The following is a 25,455-nucleotide window of genomic DNA, read 5'->3' on the forward strand; positions in this document are numbered from 1 at the left end:
AGTAGAATGTTAAAACAATTTGAGAGTCCTTTCACCAAAGATCTGGGTTTAATGTGGGATTATATTGCAGTTTATCCAAAGTAAGGCAGCTCATCTGGGAGCACACCAGCTAATGAGGTTTATCCTGAACACAGATTGTTTTTAATTAAGAAAAATTAACTTAAACCTATGTTTCAAGTTGTATAGAGCCATTGAGCTGGATGTAAGGTAAGTAGTGTATTCACCTGGTGTGTCATCATGATAATGGAGGATGCTTTTATAGTGCTATTGGTGTGTCCTCAGTTGTAATTTTCTGTGGTGATGACACTGTGCTGGTAAGGAAAACACATCAGCAACTTCAAAACTAAATTACCTGTGTTTCTTTGTGTTTAGTATAGCAGCTCAAGCTATTTCACTCAATGAGCTGACTTGTTCCCACCAGTTTCACAGGGTCCTCCTCTTTCTGGTGCTCACTGGTGGACTTTTGGCTGCCTCCTGAGAACTGGGAAAGAGGAAGCTCAGGCAGGTCTCTGACCAGACCCATTTGTGACGTACAGATGGTGCAAATGAGCAAAAATTGTTGTGTTCCTCTTGGGATGGTTTCCTCCAAGTGCACATCCTTCTTTACCCTACTGTTTTTTACCCAGGTCTTGGGATACTCTGAGTGCCAGTTTTTCTTGTTACTTGGTCTTGGGGGGGTGGGTTGAACAGCAAATTAAAGAGCTCTATCCCACTGCTTGACCTTGTTTCCATAGCAAAGAAAGCATCAAGCTATGCTGTTAGTTCTCCATCTGAATCTTTCTCCAAGAGGATGGAGAACTGGGAAGTCAGAGACCTTCTTGTATGTTCAAGAACCAACAGAAACCATGTGGGAGGTACAAGCTCCTTTCCAGACTTCTCCAGCTCAGCAGTAGGTGAGAACACAGAGAGCCCTCAGAGCCCCAGGCTGAGTGCTGTGGAAGGAGAGAACCACACTGGTCGTTTTATACCTCAGTATTTTCTTTTTAGAGCACATCCTAGCCTACCCCTTCAAAAGGAACAATGTGTTCTCTTCCATGCTATGGAATTCGCTACCATTAGCAAATTAAAGGGAACTTGTTGCTTAACAATATTATTGATTGAGTGACCCTTCAAGAGAAAACAGGATGATGAATCCAGAGCTGGATTTTTGAGAACTCTGGGCTTCTGAAATGGTCTTAAGACTTCTTCCTTCCATCTCCTCCCATGGAATGCTGTCTCACTTGTTCTCTGAGAATGATGTTGTTGTTTCAGACCTGAAACCCCTTTAGAGTGTGCAGCAGGATGGAGAAAGGAGATAACAGGGGCATGCTGGAAGGAAAAGATCAACAGATGTGTCTGGGAGGAGGCTAGAATAGAAAGATGAGGGGATTAAACAGTGGTGAGAAAATTTTGGCCAGGGCAGGGAGCAGAAGGAGAGGGAGCTCTGTGTGCTTCTGCCATGACTGCCTTCAGCAAAATTAGATGAGAAGCAACCACAGCACTGAGAATCAGGGTACTTGGGGAGAACTAAGAGGAGCTTCTTGTCCTGCTTTCTGTGGAGGTCAGTTCACTTCCTAGGAATTCTCTTGAGCTCTACTTCATCTGCTCCAGCCATTGCCCCAGGTTTATCCCTGCTTTGGTTCGGGTGGTCTCCTGGCCATGGAGGAGGAGAACTTGTCCACTCCACTGCTGTCCTGCCTGCTGTGGCTGTGCTGGAACTGGGATAGTTCATTTATTTGAGTTTCTTACCTCTAGTTGCAACAGAGCTTCCCAGCCAACATTTTCTGTGCTCTGTGACATCCTCACACACAACTGCCAGCCAGAATGGTGGTTTAAAACTGGACAGCAGCAGCTGTTTTCCAGGGCTGTTTTTCCAGGAACAAGTATTTCCTAAGCACAGCGGGAAAAGGTGTGTATCTGTTCCATAGGGGAAGAGCTGGCTGGCCTGACCACTGTGGTGGTTGAGGTACTTCTTCAGGAATGAGCCTTCATCTTGCTGATCATCACAGGACTCTTACTGGGTATCTCACTGGTGATCAAAGAACAAACAGCCATGATCTGCTGGACCTGACAGCTGAAGAAATCTGGGTAGTGCGAAGATCAGTGGCATCCTTGGCTGCGGTAACCGCGAGATGGAGAAGTTCAAGAGTTGTGTCAGAGGAGTTGCATGAGATCAGTACTGATACCTTCATGAAATGACATCAGTGATGCAGCAGAGTGTCACTGTCATATTTTCTGAAAAATCCCTTCTCCAGGATTTCTTCTCCTGGGAAGCTGAGAAGCCTCGAATAAAAAAGAAAACAATATTATCTCATTTGCTTCTCCTGTCTTTTGCCGCTTTGGAATGTGGTTGGAGATTGTTTCTCCAACAGGTGAATTGTTTTGAGTTAATGACCAATCACAGCCAGCTGTGTTGGGGCTCTGAGGAGTCAGTCACGAGTTTTTCATTAGTATCTTGTTAAGCCTTCTGTAAGTATCCTTTCTCTATTCTTTAGTATAGCATAATATAATATAATATAATATAATATAATATAATATAATATAATAATAAATTAGCCTTCTAAGAACATGGAATCAGATTCATAATTTCCTTCCTGCCATGGAGGACTCCAGAAAATACCACAGAATATGACAGGAAATTTGGAGCAGAGCCGGATGACATTTGATAACACTGCCCAGTGATGCTGTTGTTCAGAGACCTCGAGAGGCTGGAGGAACAGGCTGACAGGCACCTAGGGAAGGTGAGCAGTGCCAGCAAGAAGATGATCCTTCCTTTCCACCTGGCACATCTGGAGTGCCCTGTGCACAGCTCCCCAGTATGAGAAACTTGACATTTGACATTCAAAACCTGACCAGACAACTGGCTTTACTTGACCTTGCTTGAGCTGAGCATTGGACCAGACAATCTCCAGAGGTGCCTTCCAGCCTCAGCCATCCTGTGAATCCATGGGATTTGTTTTCCACCTGTCAAGTGGGCTGGCATTTATTTTGGGCAGAAGCAAATGATTGAAAGCTATTTGAAATCAATTTAACTCAAGATAGTGCCTGATCTTATGCTCCTGATAAAGGATTAGCACAGAGAGGCAAGTCACTTCCATAGATTTATATGTAGAGTTACATAGAGACAAGTTCTAGATCTGCTGGCAGCACAAATACTGCAGGTACTTTAGCAAGGAGGAAAATGCCACCGAGGGAAGATGTCCCTGAGCACAGACAGTGAGCCTGTGGTGGGCAGAGTCTCATGAGGTCAGCTCTGTCCTGAGTGACCTTTACTGTGGACTTCCACCTGTGAGTAGTTGTGGTAGCAGTGAAAATGATGCTTTCATGAGCATTTAGCTGATATAGGAGACTAAGTCCATTCAATTTTACGAAAGGACATTGATTCTCTGAATCCCATTTGGAACCTGGGTGCATCTTCTAAGCTTGAGTGTTTTTGAAAACCTGTGAAGAATGATCAGTCTTCTGAACTTTACCACAAAACTACTTCATGGATTTTATACTGTGCTTTTGGACATTGTATTAACCTGTTCTGCACTCACCGGAGTTTTCAGCAGCAGATGAGAAAAAATACTAAGCAGGTCTTTATTTGAATTTCCCAAATACAGAAGTTCTAAAATTTTCCATAAATATGTGGCTAAGTTTTAGGCTATATGTGTTTTTGGACAATTGTATTTGAAAATGTATTTGAAATGCATTTGTATATTTTAACATGTCTTGCATATTCAGATGCTTTCACCATCCAACTCAAATGTTTAGAGCATTTAGCCGTTTTGGGTGGTATGTGTGGCTGGGGAGCACTTTGATTTGGTATCGACTTCAGGTATCTTCAGATGCTGGCAAAGCTCCTTGCTGAGGAGGCTCACAGACCCCTGAAACTGCTTTGTCATGTTCTTAAGGGTAAGAGTGAAGCAGTAACTATTTAAAAAGTGGGGATGGTTGTATGTGAGTGGCTGACAGGAGTCAGTTGCAACTCCTGTCTCAGGTAGAGCTCAGCACAGAAGTGAGCTTTGTTCAGCTGGAGGTGTGAGGAAGCTTTTTGGAGAGGCTGCAGAGCAGCCACTGAACTGCCACTGACAACAGATTGCAAATGTCTGTTTGCAAGTGCTCTTGCTTTCTGCCTTGCCATAAAAAACCAAAACCAGAGGAGCCCAAATTCAGGCAGAATTGAGGGCTCAGACATTTTACTTCCGTGAGGAGACCCTTACATCAGTCCTTGCTGGCTGTGTCTTCATCCCTACATAGCACTGCCTGGGCCACTTTCCAGTGCCCTTATGGAGTAGGACATCCAGGGACCACTCTAGATCAAAGGGATGAGGGTTTCAGGCCCATGGGACTGAAGAGGAATGTGTACCTGTAGAGTTGAAGGTACCCCTGCTTGGCACTGCTCCCAGCTTCTGCCCCAGACAGGGCTCCTCACCTTTCTTCCTCCTGCCAGGAAGAGTCCTGACCCTTCTTTCCTCCTTCTTCCTTCTGTCTTCTGCCACTGGGATCCAACCCAACCTTTTTCCTGTGTGGGAGTGGGGCAGGATGGAGCTACCTGTGCTCAGCTCCTGCACACATGGCAGTGCCAGGGGTCCAGCAGAGTAAAAGCCCTTGCTGGAGGAGATGGGGCTGCCCACGTGGGACAGTCCTTCCTCTCCTTCCTCCTGCTTTGCCAGGTGCCTGCAGACCTCCCCTACCATTTGTTGGTCCAGGGCTGATCAGAGAATGGCACCAGAGGACCCAGAAGGGGCACAAAGCACTCACCCCACCACTGATTAGAAGACTGTCCATGCTTTCACCTCTCCTTGCAGCACTCAGATAAGGAGCCAGTGGTATCAGAGTGACCATTTTGTTGGCCATTTTCTGTAAATTCTCTACAAAGGAGTCTACAGTCAATAACCTTTCACTCCAGGCACTGCCTGTTTTACCTGCTCTGGGGCTGGCAGCCTCTGGCCCGTTCTCTGACAATGGCTAAAGGCTGTGCAGGCTTTCGGGACTAAAACCATCTCCAGGAGCTGACCCTGGCACTGTGACCTGCTGCACAGTAGGAGAGCAAAGCATTTGCTTCTGGCTTTATGGGCAAGAGGGGCTTGGGATGGCCTGGGGCCATGGCTGTGTGTGCTGACCTGGGCTGTGTGTGTACTGACCTGGCTGTGCCTTCCCCCCACAGGGAATGACCTCTTCCTGGTGGCCGTCCATGAGCTGGGGCACGCGCTGGGCCTGGAACACTCCAATGATCCCAGTGCCATCATGGCTCCTTTCTACCAGTACATGGAAACACACAACTTCAAACTGCCCCAGGATGACCTCCAAGGAATTCAGAAAATCTATGGTGAGCAACCCTACCTACTTCTTTACTTAGCCCAGCTTTGAGCCTAGGGAGTGCCCCTGCATGCTTGGGCTGCATTTCCTGCCAGAGCTGAGTGGGGAGCTGCTTAAAGCCCTTCATCCAGGACTAAGTGCCAGATGATTGCACAAGTCGGGATAACCAAACCTCTGTGATCCCACTGCTGCTCCATCCCTCACTGTGTCCCCAAATCAAGGAGTACTGCCAAGGGAAAAGCAGGCTTTGCTGTACCCAAGGTTTGTCCATTAGGAACAACCAGTGCAAATAAAGGAAAAGAATGCAAAGAGCCTGGAACATCAAAGAAAGGTAAAAAGTATTTTTACTCTTTTTTTTTTTCCCTCATTATTTATAAAGTAAAGGAAAGAAAGTTTGGATCTGCTTAGGGAACACTTTGCTTCTTTCAGTCTCCAGCTGACCATGTTGTACAGCATGTGCCACAGAGATATTGGGCTCCAGGAAAATAGAAAAGGGGCAGAGAGATTATGGGAGGAGACCTAGAGGCTGCATATGATGTGGTGCCATGTGATGGGATCAAGGATACCAGGGTATGAGGACAGGAATTCACAGAATTATTGGCTGAAGGAGACTCTGAGAGCAAAGACAAATCCAGGTTTTAGGAACACAAGGGGAGACTGACACTAATGGCCACAGTCTGCGGCAAACCGTGATAAATAGGTTTCATCAAACATCCCTGATTTCATTCTTTGTGGAAAGAGAGGTTAATTCTTTGACAGAGAGGTTACTTAATAAATGCAGCACAGAGCAGTTGTGCTATGGAACTGTGCAGCTGGAGTCAAACATGAGCTCCCAGCAGCAGCAGAGCAGATGTGGTATGAATTAAAGGTGAAAAAAAATACTTGTAAGATGGTGGTCACTGGGAAAGCTGGTGTTTCTCACGATTTGCTGCAGAGATTGGTGGCAGGCCTGACACTCAATGTTTCCATCAATGGTCTGCCAGTGAATTTGAAACTGCTGCTAATAAAATGTGTGCCAAGACCTGTAAGACTCTAAAGCAGTGTAGCAAGCCTTTAGACATCTAAATTGCATCTCAGCTGTTTGAGTCAGATTTGGTGTTTGTTTTCAGTGATTGGATTGAGATTCATTGTTTCAGTGCAGATGCCTGGAAAAGTCTTTTTCTGGGCTAATTTCTCTGACTTGTGAGGGCAGTGGGAAGAACCAGGCATTTGTAGAGAGCAGTCCAGCCTCAGTGTGAGGCAGATATCTAAGAAAGGTCCAACATGTAAAATAAGATGGCTTTAAGTACACCCAGGGGAACTGTCTCATCTCATTAGTGCATCTTCTTATCAGTCATTACCAGGTGAAGTTGCTGTTAATTGTCCTATGGTATTGTTTAATTATGAATACTTTAACACAGTGCATGCTCAGGATAGCAGAGACTCTGGAGGGTTTTGAAATAAAGTGCTGGGGTAGTCAGTGTTAAACTTTCATTAAGTAACAAATCTAAGTTTTCATTTTTAAAAGCTGCCAAAATGCCATTATGCTGTTTCTATTTTGAAATGTTGATTTAGTTCCTGTGAACTTTGATTAATCAAAAAGAAAAACGCTGTAATTTATTGCAGACAGTGGAAGTACAATCAAGAAAAAATGACTGGTTTCTCTGTTTTCAGACATGTTTTTGGAAAGGGAGCAGATAAGGAGCTGACAGCCTTCCTGCTTCACTTTTAGGATTCAATCCAAGATCAGCAGGGACTGAGCTGGGACCAGCACTGCCCAGAATGGGGCTCTGAGGCCTTTGAGCTGGAATGGGCTGGGGATGGTGTTAGGGGGTGTGAGATAACTCATCCAGTGGGGAGAAGAAGGAGCAGCTTCTGCAGCAGGAGCTTTCCTTCCCCAGGTAGAGATTTCAGCCCTCAGTTCTGACAGCCCTCAGGGTTACTGTCCAAAAAACAAAGCTGAATTTAAAATTAGGTTTTATGCTTATGGTTCACAAAGAAATTGTGGAAAATGCAGGTGATGTTTCTCTCTGGAACTAATGGTGAAAGAACAGAACCCTTCATCTGATCTCAAAACTGCTGGAATATCCTTCTCGTAGCCTTAGCAGGAACATTCAACTAATGTATTTATTTCCACAGTGTCACTCTGCTTTGTTGTGCCTTGGGAACACCAAAAGCCCATCTAGCAGAGAACCTTTCCAAAAACCAAACTCTCCTGCTTTCCTGCTGCTTTGACATTCTCCACAACAGCAGCATGTGCTCAATATGTATTATTTAGTAACCTACTCTGCAAAGTCAGACCCAGAGCCACTGTCTTGCCTGTAGTGTCCTTTTTAAAAAATAGTTATAATCAAAACTTCCAATTTTTAATTCCACTGAAGTTGCTAGAACAAAGAACAGAGGCTCTGCTAAAGCTGAAGTTCATTTTGTTGCCTTTTGAGAATGATGCATTTCAAATGTGGTTTATATTGTATCTGTGTTTATCCATTAGAAAAGAAACATGTCCAGATCTGTCATATAATGGCTTGTTGAATTTTTAATTTATTTTCTGCTGAATTCATTTCAAAACTTACCCTCAGGGCCAGTAGGTGATGTGAACTCTTGTTTGTGCTTCGTGCTGATAAAAGGTCAATGTTTAAAATATTACTTCCCTTTTGAGCTGCTGAGAGCAAGGCCAGCAGCTCCCTGTGTGACAGAGCTGGAACACCAGTCAGCAATATTCCCATCTCCTGAGAGCTGCTTCCTGTAGCATATTCCTTGGCAAAACAAGGAAACAGCAGGGCTCTGCTTTGTGTTTTTCAGAAGGGTATCCCCCTCTGTATTCATGTGCCTGTGTCACAAGTGACATGCCCAGGAAGGAATTAAACTGGAAGTGGCACCAGTTTGCAGGTGCCCTGGATGTCCTGCTGAGTTGCCTCTTCTCTTTGCTAGTGCTGAAGCCAGGGCTGCAGGTGGAGAGAGGAGAGCTGCTCAGCTGTGGCTGTGTCACAGAGCCTGAGCTGGGCACTCTGCAGCCCTGGCCACCCTGTCCTGGCAGGAGGGGTCAGGGCTCTCCCAGGTAACAACTGACAGGACAAGAGGAAACAGCCTCAAGTTGTGTCAGGGGAGTTTTATGCTGGGTATTAGGGAGAATTTCTTCACTGGGAGGGCGGTCAGGCATTGGAACAGCTGCCCAGGGCAGTGGTTGAGCCACATCCCAGTCAAAAAAATGTGTGGATGTGGCACTTGGTGACATGGTTTGGTGGTTGGCTTGGCAGTGCTGGGTTAAGGGCTGGACTTGATCATCTCAGAGGGCTTTTCCAACCGGAGTCATTCTGTGATTCCCAGATTTTCACATCCTGCTCTCTGTGCTGGTCTGCAGTGGGTGATGAGGCAGTCTCCCCTGTGGCACTGTCTGTGCAGCAGAGGGCTTGACATGAAGTCCAGGGAAAGTTCATGTGCACAGGGCTGGTTAACCAGGCCATTACCTTCAAAGGCCTTTCAAAGCCTGAGGTCACAAAGGGAGGTCTCCTAATCACTCAGAGGTAGACCAGGGCATTAACCCTGGATCCTCAAAGATCTGGGTCATCCCAAACCTCAGTGAGGAACTCTCAGCCTCACACATCTTCAAGAGAAGAGATCCCAGTCATGGCACATGCTGCACCCCTGAGGCCTGAGGTCCAGAGTGGACATGAAACCACTCCAGCCCCTGGCAGAGGAACTGGACAGCACCAGCTCTGACATCCTGGAACAGGGGATCAGCAGGGCACAGTGTCCATGAGCAACCAGGGCCTTTTGCCAGCCTTAGGGCAGCACTTCCATCACCTCCCCCTTTTTCCGTGGCAGCCATAGAGACTCTTGTAACCTACAGACCCTTGTGACCATCCCAGGGCAGGCACTGTAAGCTGCACCCAGGTGTGAGATGGCTTGTGAGGGAACAGCACAAGGACCTGGTGGAGAATTTCCGTGTGGTGACACTGCATTGTGAGTGGGACCATCAGAGCAAGCTTTGCTGTCATGTGGGACCTGGAAATGTTCTCTGAAAATGTCCTCTTGGACATGGGGAGGAAACAGAGTGGCATCCAAGACCTCATCTGTAGAAGCTGCAAGACCTGGGACTTGTGGATCCGTGCCCCATGGCCCTGTGCTCATAGGAGGAGAGAAGAAGGAAGATGCTTGGCAGTCAGGAATCTGGAGGGATGTGCCCTGGTGCCACATCTCTGGCATACTGCATAGATACCAGACACCCTCTCTATGTTCCATCACTTCATTTGCACCTTTCCTCCTGTCCACAGACTCTGTTGGACTCAGCAGGAAACACCAGACTCCACCTCTGGTGCATCCACAGAGCCTCACCTGCCAAATGCCAGGTCTTCATTCCCACTCCTCTGAAACACAGGGAGCAACTGCCTTGTTCCCAGTGCTGTCCTTGGCCTCCACCTGGAGGACTCTGCCAGAGGGGAGGCTGAGAGGGAGCACATCTCTCTTGGGAGGTTTCTCAGCTGATGGAAAAACACCCGAGTGTGTTGTGGCTGGGCATAACACACAGATGAGAAATACTTTTCTCATCTTACAGATTCTTCTGAGTATAGAAAAATGTTCTGTTTTTCTGTAGAGCAGATGTCAGGCTTCTGAAAGTTTTTCCAGAAGGAAACTAGAGCATCTTGCAGAGCCCTAACCTCTCATCATTTGCCTGCCTAAGGCTGGGAATTCTGACCCAGTTTTCTGGCACCCAAAGCAGAGAACCCAAGTGCGAGGTGAATCACCTCGTTCCAGAGCCCAGGAAAGCATTCCTTTGGCTTAGAGCAAGGATGTCTGCTCTGGACACTTGTCTCCCAGGTGAATGCTCTGTCACCTGGGTGGCAGTTGTCATTCAGAGGAGAATGTCTGTATGAGAAGGGCTCGAGAAACCCTTCCTGCCGCCCAGTGATGATCATGGGGGCCTTGGCTGTCCACCCATTGTTCTGTGAGTGCTGGGGCTTGTTCTGCACTGTGACAAGGTCCCAGGGCAACTGGGACATCTCAACTCGCTTCAGCCCTGAAGGCTGAGCCCAGAAGTGCAAAGTGCTCTGTGGGTGAGTTTGTCAAGTGAGTGAGGGAAAGGAGTCCTTCCTGCCCTTGGGTTCTGTGGACAATCTTTGTCCTCTGAGATGGCTTGTTGGCAGCTACATCCTGTAGTGTGAACAGGGGCCTCTCTGCACTGCCCTCGAGCCTGCAGAGCAGCCAGGTGGTTTCTCTTGCTCTCCCTGGCTCCCTTGGATCATAGGCTTTGATTGGAAGAAGGCTGAGGAGCCTTGCCTGTGTCCCTGGACAGCCACCTCAGTGCTGCAGAAACGTGCTGGCAGCTCAGCTTTTTCAAACCAAAACCTCTCTTCAGTTATTCAAACCATAACAGTAGTCTGGAGGATAGTTTTCTTCTCAGAGTGATGATTATGAAGATAAGGACAGGCCTTTGTTTGCAAGTGGATGGTTCTGTCTCCTGAAAGCTGGGGCTGGCAGGCTTGGGGAGCCACTGGCTGGAACTGGCTGAGCCAGAAAGGTGCTGAGCCTCCAGGCAGGTGCTGTGCAGTTGAGGGAACACTCTGTCAATAGCCAGGAGGACGGTACAATTATATTTTGTCCTCAACTATCGACACAGTGGCTCCTAAATGCCTCCTCTCTCTGTGTTATCTTCACAGGTCACCTTGGTATTCAGATGGTCTGCGACTGAGGAAGCATGAAGGGAGGAGGCTAAGTGCCAGTGGTGGAAGTCACACTCTAAAGGTGATCTGCTGTGACCCAAAAGCTTTCTGACATTCTTTGCCTTGCTTCTGATAGAGAGGAAGAAGCTCTTCTTCTCCACACAGTGTCTGTAGAATCCCAGCAAGTTGCTTCCCTCCAGAATGGAGAGTTTTCAGCTCCAGGAGATTTCTTACCTGCTTCCCGTGTGGAAGTGGCTGCAGGATCAGTCCCATGGATGGACTTGGCTCTGGTGCTGGGATCACACAGGATAACTAGGTGACTGTGTTCAGGCCCATTTGCAGACCCATGCAATAACCTCTCTCACTTAGATTTTTCTAATTAGATACTTTTCCCCTGTCTGATTCTCTGAAGCTGCTTAGAAGTGCAGTGGCAGAGGATTTGGTTTGTGTGCTCTGCTGCCTGCCACATGGGTGGGTGTGTTCAGTCTCTGTATTAATTACCAAGTGCCAGCACGCCTTAAGTGACTCTTTGTTCACACACTCATGGTGAACCTGTTCCATCCTGCCTTGAGCTGTTTTGGAGGCAGGTAACTGTGATGGGAGTCTGGAAATAGGAATCACCAGTGACCTTTCCTAATGGATGGGGTCTGCTCATTCTGCTTTTGTGCTACGTTGGACTCTGCAGTGCCTTAGGTCTTATGAGGGAGCACTCTCTCCACCAATGGACAAGCTGTGCTTCTGCTTCCCATCCCCATAGCTGTACACCAAATTCTGCCTGAGTAGCACTTGGACCTGAGGATTTCCATGTTTTCAGTCTCCCACCTTAAGTCACACTCAGGGACTAAGTGGAGGCAGCAGCTAAAAATGAAAAGGCAGTCTAGAGAGAGGAATCTTCAATCAGAATAAATTAGAAGGCCTAGGTTATAAAAACAAAAGTGAGTGAAAGGTAACAAGGAAACATCTGTGGCTAGCAGAGAAGGACAGTAAGAGGTCCTTCTCTGCTAGGTCCTTCATTGAAGTGAAATGACAAAGCCTGCATCCAAGCAGGTTGCAGACCACCTGCAGCATGTGTGGGAAGCCTTGCCAGGACTGGTTTGGCCATCGCCAGCCGTGAGTACATACAGGGCCAGCTTCCCTTATTGGGCCTGACTTGAGATCTCTCTCCACTGATCTAGCAAATGTTTTCCTTAAAGCAAATCCCTAGTTCATCTGAATCCTTGCTGCTTGGCATCATCCTGACCATGATGTGTACAACTGTGTCATGGTTTGAGCCTGGCACAATGCCAGTGCCCCCATGAAAATACCTTCTCCCTGGTGTCTGCTGTGAGATGTGATCAGAAATAGAGCAAAGCAAAGGAATAAAAGGGGAAAAACTTTATTAACCTACAACTATAAAGAGAAACACACAGAACTCGGGATGAAAACCTTCCAAAAACATTCCTCCTCCCCCCCACCAAATTTCTAATACATCCACCTCTCAGATCATCAACTCTCAGTCCATCACTACCATTCAGATTATCAATTCTCAGTTCATCAAGGAGAGAGGAGTCCCTCTTGTACCATAGGCTTCCCCAGGAAACACAGCTGAAACCTTGTGTGTTTCCATGTCACACCTGGCACCGCCTGGAGATCATTTTGCCATCGTGACATCTTCCTTCCATGCCCAGTGCTCTCACCACTGCACATGGACCAGAGCTGCTTCTAGGGCTTTCCTTTTTAAATGGTGCTTTGCCCAGTTCCAAAAAGAGCACAGTCTCTCTCCTTTGGGACACCTGTCCCCCCCAGATTTCACCCCCTGGGGCCGAGGGGTCTGGAGAACAGAGATCATCTTCTTCTTCTTCCCTGGAGACGGAGGGCACCACCACCGCCCTCCTCACCTGTCGTCTCTGTTCACACCACTCCTTCACATCACATCACTGCACTCTCTTGGCTCCAAGCCATTGCCTACCCCCTAAATGCAGTCTCTGTGTCACAGGAAAAATGGTTCTGTCCATGGCCATACAAGAAAAGTCCAGCCAAAGGCCACTCCATCACCTCCTCCCACCTAAGATTCTTCTCAACTTCTCTCATGGCCCATTTCCTCTTATCTCAACTCTCTCTCTCTTTTCATTCAACTCCAGCATTTTTAAGGTTCCTGTCGTCCAAGAAAAGGGTTAAAAACTCAGGCTCTCTCTGTCCACAACTCCCAGGGCTGCCCTGCCGGGCACCCTCTCACAGCACACACACCCCACACCCCCCCACACCCCCCCGCCTTTCTCCTTCACACTATCAAATTTTCAAGGTGGCACAGGCACAGACACCAGCTCTCCCTCTCTCTCTCCTGGGGTGGCTGCCCGATGTCTCTCAGTGCTCCACCCTTCCATCCTGCAGGGGCCTTCACCTCCCTCCTCTGTCCCAGGCCCAGCCTACCTCACTCAGGCCTCGTGGCCTCCCGGCCCAGCTCGGAGCCGGGCAGGGGAGCTCTGATCTCCCCCAGAGGAGCTTCCCCCTGGCCGTTCTCAGCTTTTAACCCCTCTGTGTTCTCAGAGGCATATCCATGTCCTCAGGGGCCACAGCAGGTGCCAATATACAAATCTGAGCACCTGTTGGTTTGACCACAGCATCCCAAAAATCTCACTTCCTATCAACCCAGGACAAACTGCTTCTGCCATGCCAGTTCTTCACTGGCATTTTAGGGCTAATTAAAACTTTATATTGGTGCCCTGCATTGCAGGTGCTGTTTGAGCTTTCCTCTTCTCCACAGATGACTGTGACAGGCCCTGGGCACTGAAGGTGAGCAGGGGAGCTGTACAGGACTGCTGGCACAGGGCAGGGCAGGCTGTGGCTGGGTACACAGGTGGTCCTCACTTGTGCAGAGACAGTGAATTAGTAACTCCAGTCATGGAGGTGTTAAATTTCCATCCTGTAAGCACAACACTACAGTCCCTATTCTGCACCTCATGGTCAGATTCTCTGTGTGTTAGATTCTTTGTGTCCCATGTCTTTGTCAGACACGTTCATCTTTTTTTTTTATTTGGATGCTACTCCTGTCTTACCCGTTTTTTCTGTTTAAAGAGAGGAGAAGAAAATTAATGTTGTGTCCTCATCTTAGCTGCTTGTGGTCATCTCTGGTTTGGTATGGCAGCATTTGCCCCTTGCAAAGTGGGGGGATGGGGAATAGAAACCTGCACCTCCCTTGTGTTTGGCTACAGCTGACGCTTGTGCCAGGCTGTTAGCAGGGGAATCCTCTCAGGTAGGACAGGCATTAGAGGTTTTCCAGTGTTATTTACCAGCCACATCCACTCAAATCCATGGGGAAAGCAGCACAAGAGAGAAGGGGTCATGCTGCTGTTTAATGAGTGCAGTGCTCAGTCAATCACTGATTATTGTCCTCTTGCTTGGATCCCAGTCAAGACTCCTCTTTCCTGGTGCAGGCATGTTCACCTTCAGTGAGCATGTGAATTGTTGGTTTTCAGGCTTCATTTACTTGGGTTCTGTCACTGGCACTAAGAGCCATTTTTGACATCCAGAGCTGGTTGTGGATTTCCTGCTCTGTAGTTGTCCCAGGCAGGAGCTGAACCCTGCTGCCACATGGACAGACCAGAGCCCTGGCTGTCCTTGTGCAGGGTCTGTCTGGGGCCTCTTTCCACTCCCAGCCCTTCCTGTGCAGGTCCCCCTGTAGCCAGTGCTGCCTGCAGGAGCTTTCCAGCCTGTGCCAGACGTGCAGCTGACCTGCTGCCCCTGGGAGGTGCCTTTGCTTCCCAGCACAGACACGTCCTGGGTGTGAGAGCTGACAGTGTCAGTGGCTGCCAGCTGGAACAGCAGCACGTCTGGGAATCAGCCACACGTAGGGATGGTGTGAAATAAACAAGATCCTGAGGACTGAGACACCCATGTTGTGTATTTTCTGAGGAAGGAGGTGGTTTTGTGGGTCAGCTCTTGCCATGCCCTGTGGTGCCTGTTTGCAGCTGCGGCATCCTGGATATACTCCAGAAATGCATCTTCAAGTTTAGCTTGGTCCAAAAAGGATGTATTTCATGAACTTGAGTGTGACTAAAAGCACAGCAACTGCAGGGGCCCGGGCATGTCTCCAAAGGCACCTCCTGAGCTGCCTTGCAGCACTGCTGGGCATGGGCTCACCCTGCTGCTCCTGTCACAGGCACTGTCTGGAGACATCATCTGCATCCCATCTAGGGAAAACCCACAGGTCTCTAGCAGTAGCAGTATCAGAGTTTGGAAATTTTATGGTCAGCTAAAATACTGGGCACTGCCCCGCTAAGATTGGAGGGGATGAGAAATACACAGTATCACTGTAGTATTTGTATCCATGTCATGTAGACAGCTGTCCAGGGATAATCATCATCAGAGAATCCTCATGAAGTATTTCTGTAAGCAATATTTGATGTCTTTCATTAAAGCTCTGGAATAAAGTAAATGAAAATAGTTGTTAATAACTGCACATGGCACAAAGTATCACATTATGAGGACAGATTGCCCTGAAGAAATACAGTTATCCATTTGAAAAGCTTTAGGAAAGAGATGTAAGTCTCAAGATCTGAAAACCAAAAGGCATTGCAACAAAAGACCAAAGGAACTGCTCTATTTAGTTAATTAAGAAGAATTTTAAAAGCATTCCAATCAAGATCTGTAAATGATTAAATATTGAGACACTGGACATAAGAAAGAAATCACTGAATTTAAAGCTGCACAAACTCGGGCAATAGGTAAGGCAGACTTCAGCTGCAATAGGGCTTAATCATTAGAGCAGTTTGCTGTGCATTATAGAGGATATTCTATGCTTGAAATCTGTATCTGCCCTGGAAACACTGTGCTCATTACAGGACTTGCTGGTGGAGGTTTCTGGCCTGGTACTGCAGGAAATTGGACTTTACCATCCAAGTGGTGCTTTCTGAACATCATATCCATGACACCCGCACACGAGATTCTTACTGTTACATCCTTATTAACAGTTACTGAGGTGGCTTTCTCTGATGGCTTCTTTGTCATAAGCTGTGAGAATGTTCCTGATCTGGTCACCTTTCCCAGGCATGTTAGCCACTCATCCATTTTAGGAACCCTCTGAAAATGGAACATTTAAGAGTAAAGCTGCCATGGGGACTCAGGCACCAAACCATTATTTCAGATTGCACAGTTCAAAATGTTTATCTGCAAAAGCCCTCTTCTAACCTCACAGATGTGTGGACTCCATGAATACCTCAATCCTTCTTCATAAATCCCTTCCCTGGTTATGGGCAGGTGCCCAGCTCGGGGTGACTCTTCCAGGCTGTGAGGATGAGCCTTGTCCAGGGCCAGTGTTCACCTCTAGCTGGGGTGCAGCACCCTGGCCCACCCATGACACCAGCCCCCACAGGTGGGCGTTTATCCTACAGGCTCAGAATGAAATTGAAACCATGATCCCTGCAAATAAACCATCTTCACGTCTCAAGCCCACTAAAATACCTTCCTCTAGTGGCCTTCTGTTTATTGCCATCTTAACTCATGGCCTTCTCTGAGAAGCAACAAGAAATGTGACTCTCTGAGTGAGATTTGGTCCAGATTTACCACTAACAGTTAATGAAAACATCCTATGGCAAGAGGCTCTTTAAGACCTCTGCTCCAGTCTAGCTCACTTGTGTTTTTATTTCTCTGGCCTTGTCAGATCCCAGAGCTGAGTTGGGGAAGGATGGAAAGGGAGAGCTGTGCTGGGAGGTCGTCAGTTGAGTGGGATAAGGTCCCTTGTCACAGCTGTTCACCAGGGACAGCACAGATTGGTCACTGCTGTGTAATGAAGTGCTCCCTGCAGTTCCCCTTACAATGCAGCATTGCTTTTCACACCCTATATTTTTTTTGTTTTGCTTTGGTTTCCAGGGTGTTTTGTTGCCTTTTTTTATGGTCTACTAAACATTTCTATTCAAGGGTTACCACCTTTCATTTCAGCTGGGAACGTGACTGGTGTGGCTCTTCTTCCTTTTAGCTCCAGCCTCCTTGGGAAGACCTACAAAAACATTCTGGCTCTTCTTCAGTTCTTATCACTTGTCTGTTTTGGGATAGCTTTTACGTCTGGATGCATCTTGTCTGCTCCCCATTTCTAGGGAATGAGCTCTGCATCACGAGTACGTAAATCCCTGGCAGTGCTGTCCATCCAGCCTGGAGCCTTTTAAAGCTTACAGAAAAAACAAGCTTGTCCACTTTGCTAAATATCTTCCTTTTCACTTCTAGGTCCTCCTATAGAGCCCCTGGAGCCAACCAGGCCTTTACCAACTCTTCCTGTTCGCAGAATTCACTCCACTTCGGAAAGAAAACACGAGAGACAGCCACGACCCCCCAGTCCTCCCCTGGGTGATAGGCCAGCCCTCCCTGGCTCCAAACCAAACATCTGTGATGGCAACTTTAACACTGTGGCTCTCTTTAGAGGAGAAATGTTTGTTTTCAAGGTACTGAGAATTCCTACTTACCCATGAGTCTTCCCTTGATTTTATTGCTGGAAAAAGTTAATAGAAGTATTTGGTAGTGAGATTTGAAATGTCTGTAAAAATAGCTCTGTTCCTCTGAGGGTGATGACTGAGCAATATTGGAAGGAAGTGTGAGCAGATTGGTTATGCAATATTTGGAAACAATGCCTGATGGGATTTACAAAATGCTCAGACATCCTGGGCTCCAAAATTTGAACTGGGTGCATTGGCAGACAATTCAGATGCCAATCTGAAAGGAGCCACCTGTAAAGCCAGGAAGCAGTACCAGTACCATGGGTAACCACAGAATACTAGAGTGGGTTGGGTTGGGTTGGGTTGGGTTGGGTTGGGTTGGGTTGGGTTGGGTTGGGTTGGGTTGGGTTGGGAGGGACCTTAAAGACAACCTTGTTACCCCCTGCCATGGACAGGGACACCTTCCACTAGACCAAGCCCTGTCCAAGGTGGCCTGAAACACTTTCAGGGATGGGGCAGCCAGAGCTTCTCTGGGAGCAGGCCTCATTGTCTCAGAGGTGAGATGCATGGAACTGGGGCTCCGGGAGCGCTCAGCCTACCTGGGGAGTTTGAGTCAACCGTTCTTGTAAACTACAGCTCTTTGCTCAATAGCCCATTAGAGTACACACAGAGTATGGACATCCATGATCCCATTCCCAAAATACCAGCAGTTTTCTCTTTGCCCAATGGCTGTGAAGTGTGGAAAGGGACATATTGAAGGTTATTAAATGGACAAACCACATCAGCTGCAGAAGATTCCTGAAATTAAACTAGTTGAAGGTTGGGATGGTATCTCGGAGAAGTGTCAAAGGTTCTGTCCTGCTCATGCTCATCCCTGAGCATCCACTGCAGTTTTAAGTAATGACAGAATATCTAAAGGGATATTTCGTACCTCCTTTGTGCCTTTAAACCTTGTGTGTTTCACACAGTCACCAGGTGATGTTCAGGCTGTCTGGCTCTCCTGGGCTCCAGGAGCTAAACTTCAACTGAACCAGGACAAGCATGACACCTCAGTGACAAGACATGGAGAGGTCACAATGCTTACAGCTGTGGACTCACTTTCCCCCTACTCTTTTTCCCTCTCCTTCTTTCCACCCTTTTTCATAGCCCCATCAATCAACATCTCCCCCTTTGTGCTGCCATCTTCCCCCCCACATCACTTCCCACACTGGAGACAGCGTTGGGCTGGGTTGGAGCTGTCACCTGAAGCAGGACTTGTGTCTGTAATGGTTGTGGGGCCTAGGCAAGCATTAGCAGTGCTGGATGCTGGACCCAGCCAGGTCTGTCTGCGAGACAAGAGTGCTCAGTCTCAGGAGGCTTCTGGTTTCCTCAGGATCGCTGGTTCTGGCGTCTGCGCAACAACCGTGTGCAGGAGGGGTACCCCATGCAGATTGAGCAGTTCTGGAAGGGCCTCCCTGCAAAGATCGACGCAGCCTATGAGCGCTCTGATGGCAAATTTGTTTTCTTCAAAGGTACAGTACAGTTCAGCATGAACCAGCCACTCCTGCCTCAGCTCAGGCTGCTTTTGTGGCATGAAAATAGTGAAAACAGGTACACTGCACCCTTGCCTTTTTCTGAGGGGGCACTTCCAGCAGCCACTGATCCTTAAAATACAGTTCAGTGTGGGCTGGCCTTGCCAGGACCATCTCTGGATAGAGTTAATGTCAATTAGGGGAAGTTGGCTTTCATATCATAACAAGAAGCAACTCCTATTTCCCAGGGAGTGCCAGTGCCCTGCTTATGTCCATGAACACTTTTTGCCAGGGCATCCTCCCTCCCAAACCTCATTTCTGGACAATTGTCTCCTAAGAGACAAAATGACCGACCTTGTGCTGGGGCCCACTTTAGCTCCTTGTATGGTGGCAGTGCCTGAACAGGATCCTGCAACTTGAGAGCAAGTTGTGAGTAAGGAAGGGTAGCTGGAAAGCATGGCCAGTACAAAACCACAGTACCTGGGCTTCTGCATTTGTGTCTGCAGCTCCAGTACCTCAGCTTTCTAAACTGTACTTAAACTTGAGAGGCCCAGGGAAAGGCAACAGAAATATCTGAAAAGCTTGGGCTGATCAACACCTCAGCCTGTGCAAAGGATGGCAGACAGGGGATGAGACAAGTCTGAAATCATGACTGGCTTGAGAAGGTAAATGGGAAAGGGCTGTTCAACAGCTCCCCCAAAACAAGAGCTGAGGAGCAGCAGATGAAATGAGGTTTCAGATTCAGAATGAGGTGGAGGAGCAGCCTTTTCACAGATTGCAGTTAAGCCTGGAAGCTCTCAAGATGCTGCGATCCACTGCAGTGTGTTTAGGTTCATATGGATCCGACTCCTAACAGGCCAATCTGTTTGTTGTTGTGTCCCCACTCACCTCTAGGAGATAAGTACTGGGTTTTTAAGGAAGTGACGGCAGAGCCAGGCTACCCTCACAGCCTGGTGGAGCTGGGGAGCTGCCTGCCCCGGGAGGGCATCGACACGGCACTGCGCTGGGAGCCCGTGGGCAAAACCTACTTCTTCAAAGGGGACAGGTACTGGAGGTACAACGAGGACAAGAGAGCAACGGACCCAGGCTACCCAAAGCCCATCACCGTGTGGAGAGGAATCCCTCAAGCTCCTCAGGGGGCTTTCATCAGCAAGGAAGGCTGTATGTGTCTGCAGGAGTTGCACCTCTTAGATCGGGAAGAGCTGGTCTGTGCTGGGAGCTGGGCGGTTGGATGTGGAGTGCTTTGAGTATTTTCTGATCCAGGAATCAAGTCTCAGAAGCCCTGGGGTCCACCTGGGCTTTGTGAGGAGCAGTCTGAGATCCTTTCTGACCCTCATCCCAACCCACACACCTCCTCAGCTGCTGAACCACGTGGTGACAATCCAGCTTGGTGGGAATGGGACTTTTTCTGCCGCAAAAGACCCTACCCAACTTTTCCTGGGCCCTGGTTCTGGGGGTGCTGGAACTTATATTTCCTCCTAATCTACCTGTAGTGAGCTCTGGCTCTCTGCTAAAGGCTCCAGCCTGTCTGATGTTAGTAGTTCGCCTTGAAGTTATGCTCTTAGAAGGAGGCTTGGAGCTCCAGAGGCTCCTTCCAACACATTTCTTTCTCTGATTTGAAGATTTCCTCCTCCTCCAGCTAGGGAAAAAGCCAACAGAAGGGTCTTGTGCCATTGAGGCTGTGTTCAAATTTGGAGCTGTGGTGTGAGAGGAGGGCTGTAGGGCTGGGCCAGTCTGGAGGGATGGCAGTGAGAGCCAGCTAAGCTGGGGAACAGTGACAGAGACCAATACTTTCACCATAGCTCCCTTTTCCTGTTCTTGTTTTTTCTAATAACTTGAGAGTCATTAGAAAATGGGTCATCTGGGGAGAGGGAGGTGCTTCAAACAACATGTAGCATAAAGCATCACCCTTTTATTAGCAGCGGGACAACACTGCTCCTTAACACAGGCCAAATCTTTGGGATTCTGTGGCAAAGGATTCATCTTACTCAGCATTTGCTCCCTCAGGCTGAATGAAGAGAAACGGGGTGTTCTTCCTAACACTGTCATACCCAGGCACATGCTAGCGTCCTGCAGATGATGTTAATCCCTTAGCAATGATGAGCACATATTTACAGATGCCTTAGTAAAAAATACCTCACTGCAAAACCCTTCCTTTAAAGATAGTAGGGTTTTCTTCTTAATTCCCGGCTTGTCTTGGCCAAGGGGAATGGTGCTCCATGGGCAATGTTGAACATGCTAGCCAGGGTTACAGCTTCTCCTTTAAATCCCAGCTCCAAAACCACCTTCACATTCCAATGGCTTGGGAATGTTCTGGAAAAATATGTTTTATTGACTTAGGTAGTGTCCATCTTCAGGTTGTCCAGGTTCCCTTAATGTCCTCCCAGAAGCACAGCTCACTAATGGGAAATAGTGAGAAATACTCTCTGTTTTGTCTCCTAGTTTACACCTACTTTTACAAAGGGAAGGAGTACTGGAAGTTTGATAACCAGAGGCTGAGCGTGGAGCCAGGCTACCCCAGGTCGATCCTCAAGGACTGGATGGGCTGTAACCAGAAGGAAGTTGAGCGGAGCAAGGACCGGCGCCTCCCGCACGACGACGTGGATATCATGGTGACAATAAATGACATGCCCAGCACTGTCAATGCCATCGCAGTGGTGATCCCCTGCATCCTGTCTCTGTGTATCCTTGTCCTGGTATACACAATCTTCCAGTTTAAAAACAAAGAGGTGCAGCAAAATGTTGTGTACTACAAAAGACCTGTCCAGGAATGGGTATGACACAGCCTGCTGCACATTTCAACTCATTGAGCTGATGAGGACTATGGACACACACAAAAAAGAGGAAAAAATGCATTGAAAAGCCTACCAAACAAAACTACTTCAGTGACCCACAAGTTTTGGACACCCTGGGATGGAAATAAGCAGGAAAACTGGAAAAAAAAAAAAAAAAAAAAAAAAAAAGGCAGGCAGTCTTGCAGTGTGGAGCCTCTTTCCTTTGTACTGCTTTGGTCACCTGCCAGTCGCGGTGCCATCCACCGGCTCGCTCTGCCAGCACCAGAGTCTTTGAGACAGGTTTCAACTGATCTGGGAAACTTCCTTCAGTTCCCTGCACCAGTGCTCCCTGTTAAACCCAGCATTCTCCAGTGTAGCTAAACCACCTCTGAACAGAACCATTTTTTTAATAGCTGTCTCATAAATGAATTAAGATCATGAAATCTATGAACAAGAACAATTTCAGTGTCATAAGCAGAAGACATTCTGATGCTGAATCATTCTAAAAAATCTTCTTAGTTTATTAAAAAATCCAGGGATCTACCTGGATACGGTTTTCCAATACCTGCTGGTCAGATGTTTTGTACATTCATAACTAATCAATGCTGCCACTCAGCACAATGCACGAGGAACCACCGAGCACTCAAAGAGGTACCGGAGTGCGGAGCAGAAGCTCAGGAAGCACCAAACCAGACACCTGGCAACGTCAAGCCCTAGACTGGGACAATCTGAAGACAAAGTAATTGGTTCTTAAAAAAAAAACCAAACCAATAATGGTTTTTGTTTTGGGAGCCACTCATGAAAGAAATATTTAAGTGTAATGTAAGTTGGTTTAAGGTCCCGCCAGCAAGAACCCAGGAACCAATGGTTACCAAAATACGGGGAATGAGTATAGACAGACTGCACTCTGCCTGTTCAGATGCTGGGAAAAGATGAGTTGTTGTTCCGTGGCATGTGTAACTAGATTGTGGAATTTGTGTGTTGGGTTTCAGGAGATGGAAATGTTTGTTTGGAGTGAGGTCATCATTATATTTTGCTGAAATAATCAAGGTTCGGTAAGAATTACGCCTGTTTATAAAACTAAATCCAACCCCTGTAGATGTTACATTGTATGCCTTCAGAATCTGGGGGCTTGTTTTGCCCACTTCTTCACAGGCAAATATTTGGCAAGGACCAAAGGAAGCATGCCACACAGTAGAATGAGTTTACCATGTTTGACAGAGCCATAAAAATCAGGTAAAGGCAAGAAAAATACCTTAACTTTCACCTAGTGACTTTCCACAGATCTCTTCCTACAACAGTAGCTTCTGCTTGTCCCTCTTACAGTTGTGAGTGGTTCAGGACATTGTGCCCTAGCCACAAAATTTGATTTTCATGTTGATGGTGATTTTTTTTCCATGTTGAATAAGAGTGGAAGAGCCTTTTGCAGTGCAGTGTAATGGTGAAGCCCAGCACTGTACAGAAGTGCCATCCATGATAGCACAGGAATTGCTTTGCCCGCTCACCATGGGGAACAGGTGATTAACCTAAACCCTCTGCCTATAACTGAATTTTATTGAGTGCAATGAAGTGCAATGCACAGAATGTCCACTTAGTATAGAAAAAATACAGCTTTGTAATGTCAGCTCTGAAAAAAAACCCCAAGGACAACAAACACGCTAAAAGTATTCCTAATTACAATGAGGAACAAAGCAGCAGAGAGATCGTTAGCATTCTGGATTGGTAATTAGTGCTCAAATATTGCTCTGGTGAAGCAGGATAGACACTTAGATTTGTCTGGTGAAGCCCACTAGGACTGCATTAACATGTGGTCTCAAACTGTATTTTGTCCTTCATAACTGATTTCCATAGCCAAGCTGTTTATTGTGTTTAAACATAAACTATTACCAACATATTACAAAGTAAGTGAGAAGCTCGTAGATGCGAAACTTTGAACTGTAGTGACAAAACGTGCTAACGTCTCAAGGTGAGTGAAGGAGTGCGAAGGACCAAAGGAAATCAGAGCTCCTGATCAGATAGCCCCACGCTACTCCGCGTTGCTCTGTGTACCAGAGGTGTTGTGGGACACACCACGGCCACCTGGCACCTTGGTCTCATCTGTACGCTGCCATCTCGCCGGGACTGCAACAGCCCAAACCTTTGAGCAACTTCCAACAGCCATCATTAAAAAAAAAAAAAAAAATGAAAAAAATAATTTACAACGGAGAGCAGTGTCTGGGTTTGTTTGTATTTCCCCCCCCCTCGCCCCAAAGTCAGGCTTTTGGCCTGCCCGAGGAACAAGCTGATCAGGCAGCGCAGTGCCTGGGTGGGCAGGAGGCTGAGTCCTGTGCCCAGGGTGGCTGCAGCAAGGTGAGCTGCTGCCCTGGGCTGCCAAAACCCACCCTCAGCTGCTGCTCCACAGAGCCACAGAAATACCCCAGGGCCTTTTCTACCTGCCCTGTGCCTGGCTCCTGGGGCATGTATTACATGTGGGAGCTTCCAGTGGGTGAGGTATTCCTGGAGGTGTTCATGGGGTGAGAACAGCTCTCTGCAACCACAGCGGGCTGCAGGACGGGAGGCAGCTTTCCTCCAGCACAATCCTATTCATTATCACCTCTGTTTTGCTGAGATTGGCCCATGGGCAGTGCTGGGGTAACTTGGATCTGGGCACAAACAGGTTTTTTTGTGTAAGTGACAGTTCCCACTCTTTTCCCAGCTCTTTGCTGGGATCCTGTGCTGTGCTACAGAAGCACAGCACTCGCTGCCCATGAGCCTGGCCAAAGCTCTCTTTGGGCAGGGGCCGCGTTCCAACTCCTGCCCAGAAATGCAGGACACGTTGTTCTCACACGGGAGCAGGGATCAGCAGTGCTAATTCAACTCTAACGAGCAAAAGGCTGTTGAGTGTTCCTGTGATCCTGCTCTGCAGCACGGGGATTTGGACAGTCTAGGGACCTTGGAACACCCTGGACAAGCTGCCAGCCTGTCACACTTACTGTACTGCACTCAATATCCTATTTGGGGTTTTTTCCAGTTTTTGACTACTTTGAATAATTTCATCACCTTTCAGACTCATTGTCACAGGAAATTTAGACATTTGCTGGGATACATGATCACCACATTCACAAAAGTTGGCCCTCCTCTAAGATAGAATTATTATTCCTAATTTATAATGATTCATTAAACCTCAAGATCTCCACTTATATTGTGAGGACTCAGAGGTTTAGAAACCTCTGTAAAGGATCCTGACAAGTTTTTGGCCATTAAAGCACACACGGCTACACACTCCAAGACCTTGCCATTGAATCCAGAGTTACGAGACTTTTATTTCTCCCTCCTGTCACATTCACCCCAGAGCTAGATTCCAGCCCTTCTCATAGCATCACCTATTTATCCAGCACTCCTTTAGTTCCTCTGATCATTCCTGCAACCCTTCCCAGCACCTGAAGTCACAGGTTGCCTTCGACTGCCTGATGGCAAAGGTGCCAGGTGGCTTTAGTCATGCTGTGTAACTCACACCTTTGTAGCTCAATTTAAGAATCCCAAGAACCCGTAGGAACCCAGCTCTGGGAACATACAACTTGATTTTATTGACTATTCCTTGACACCTCTTGGCATCATCAGCACACATGCTGTGCTGCCTTGGAGATGAAAGCACATGCAAAAGGGGCAGGCAGGGGCTGCACTGTGCTTGTGCCCCAGGCTGTCATGCCAAGGGCCTGTCACCTGGAATCCTGCCATTCTGGAACCCCTCACCTGGGCTCTCATTTCACCCTTGCTGTGACACAGAGCTGCACTCAGCCTCCTCCTCAGCACCCTTCTCCTGCCAGCTCTGGCACTGCAGGGCAGATCTCAGGGCAAACAATGG

The 25,455-nt window shown here is 47.6% G+C and overlaps 1 protein-coding gene across 1 annotated transcript; it reads left to right on the plus strand.

Moving 5' to 3' along the window:
• Positions 1-4,748: 4,748 nt before the first annotated feature.
• On the plus strand, positions 4,749-23,816 carry LOC132335904 (matrix metalloproteinase-24). Its single transcript, XM_059862873.1, has 5 exons — positions 4,749-5,293; positions 17,121-17,335; positions 18,699-18,837; positions 19,732-19,998; positions 21,280-23,816. The coding sequence occupies exons 1-5, from the start codon at positions 5,212-5,214 to the stop codon at positions 21,615-21,617; spliced, it is 1,041 nt and encodes a 346-aa protein (XP_059718856.1). The 5' UTR covers positions 4,749-5,211; the 3' UTR covers positions 21,618-23,816.
• Positions 23,817-25,455: the final 1,639 nt, after the last annotated feature.

The sequence above is a fragment of the Haemorhous mexicanus genome, chromosome 18 (genome assembly GCF_027477595.1).
Source record: "Haemorhous mexicanus isolate bHaeMex1 chromosome 18, bHaeMex1.pri, whole genome shotgun sequence".
In the NCBI taxonomy this organism is placed as follows: domain Eukaryota; kingdom Metazoa; phylum Chordata; class Aves; order Passeriformes; family Fringillidae; genus Haemorhous; species Haemorhous mexicanus.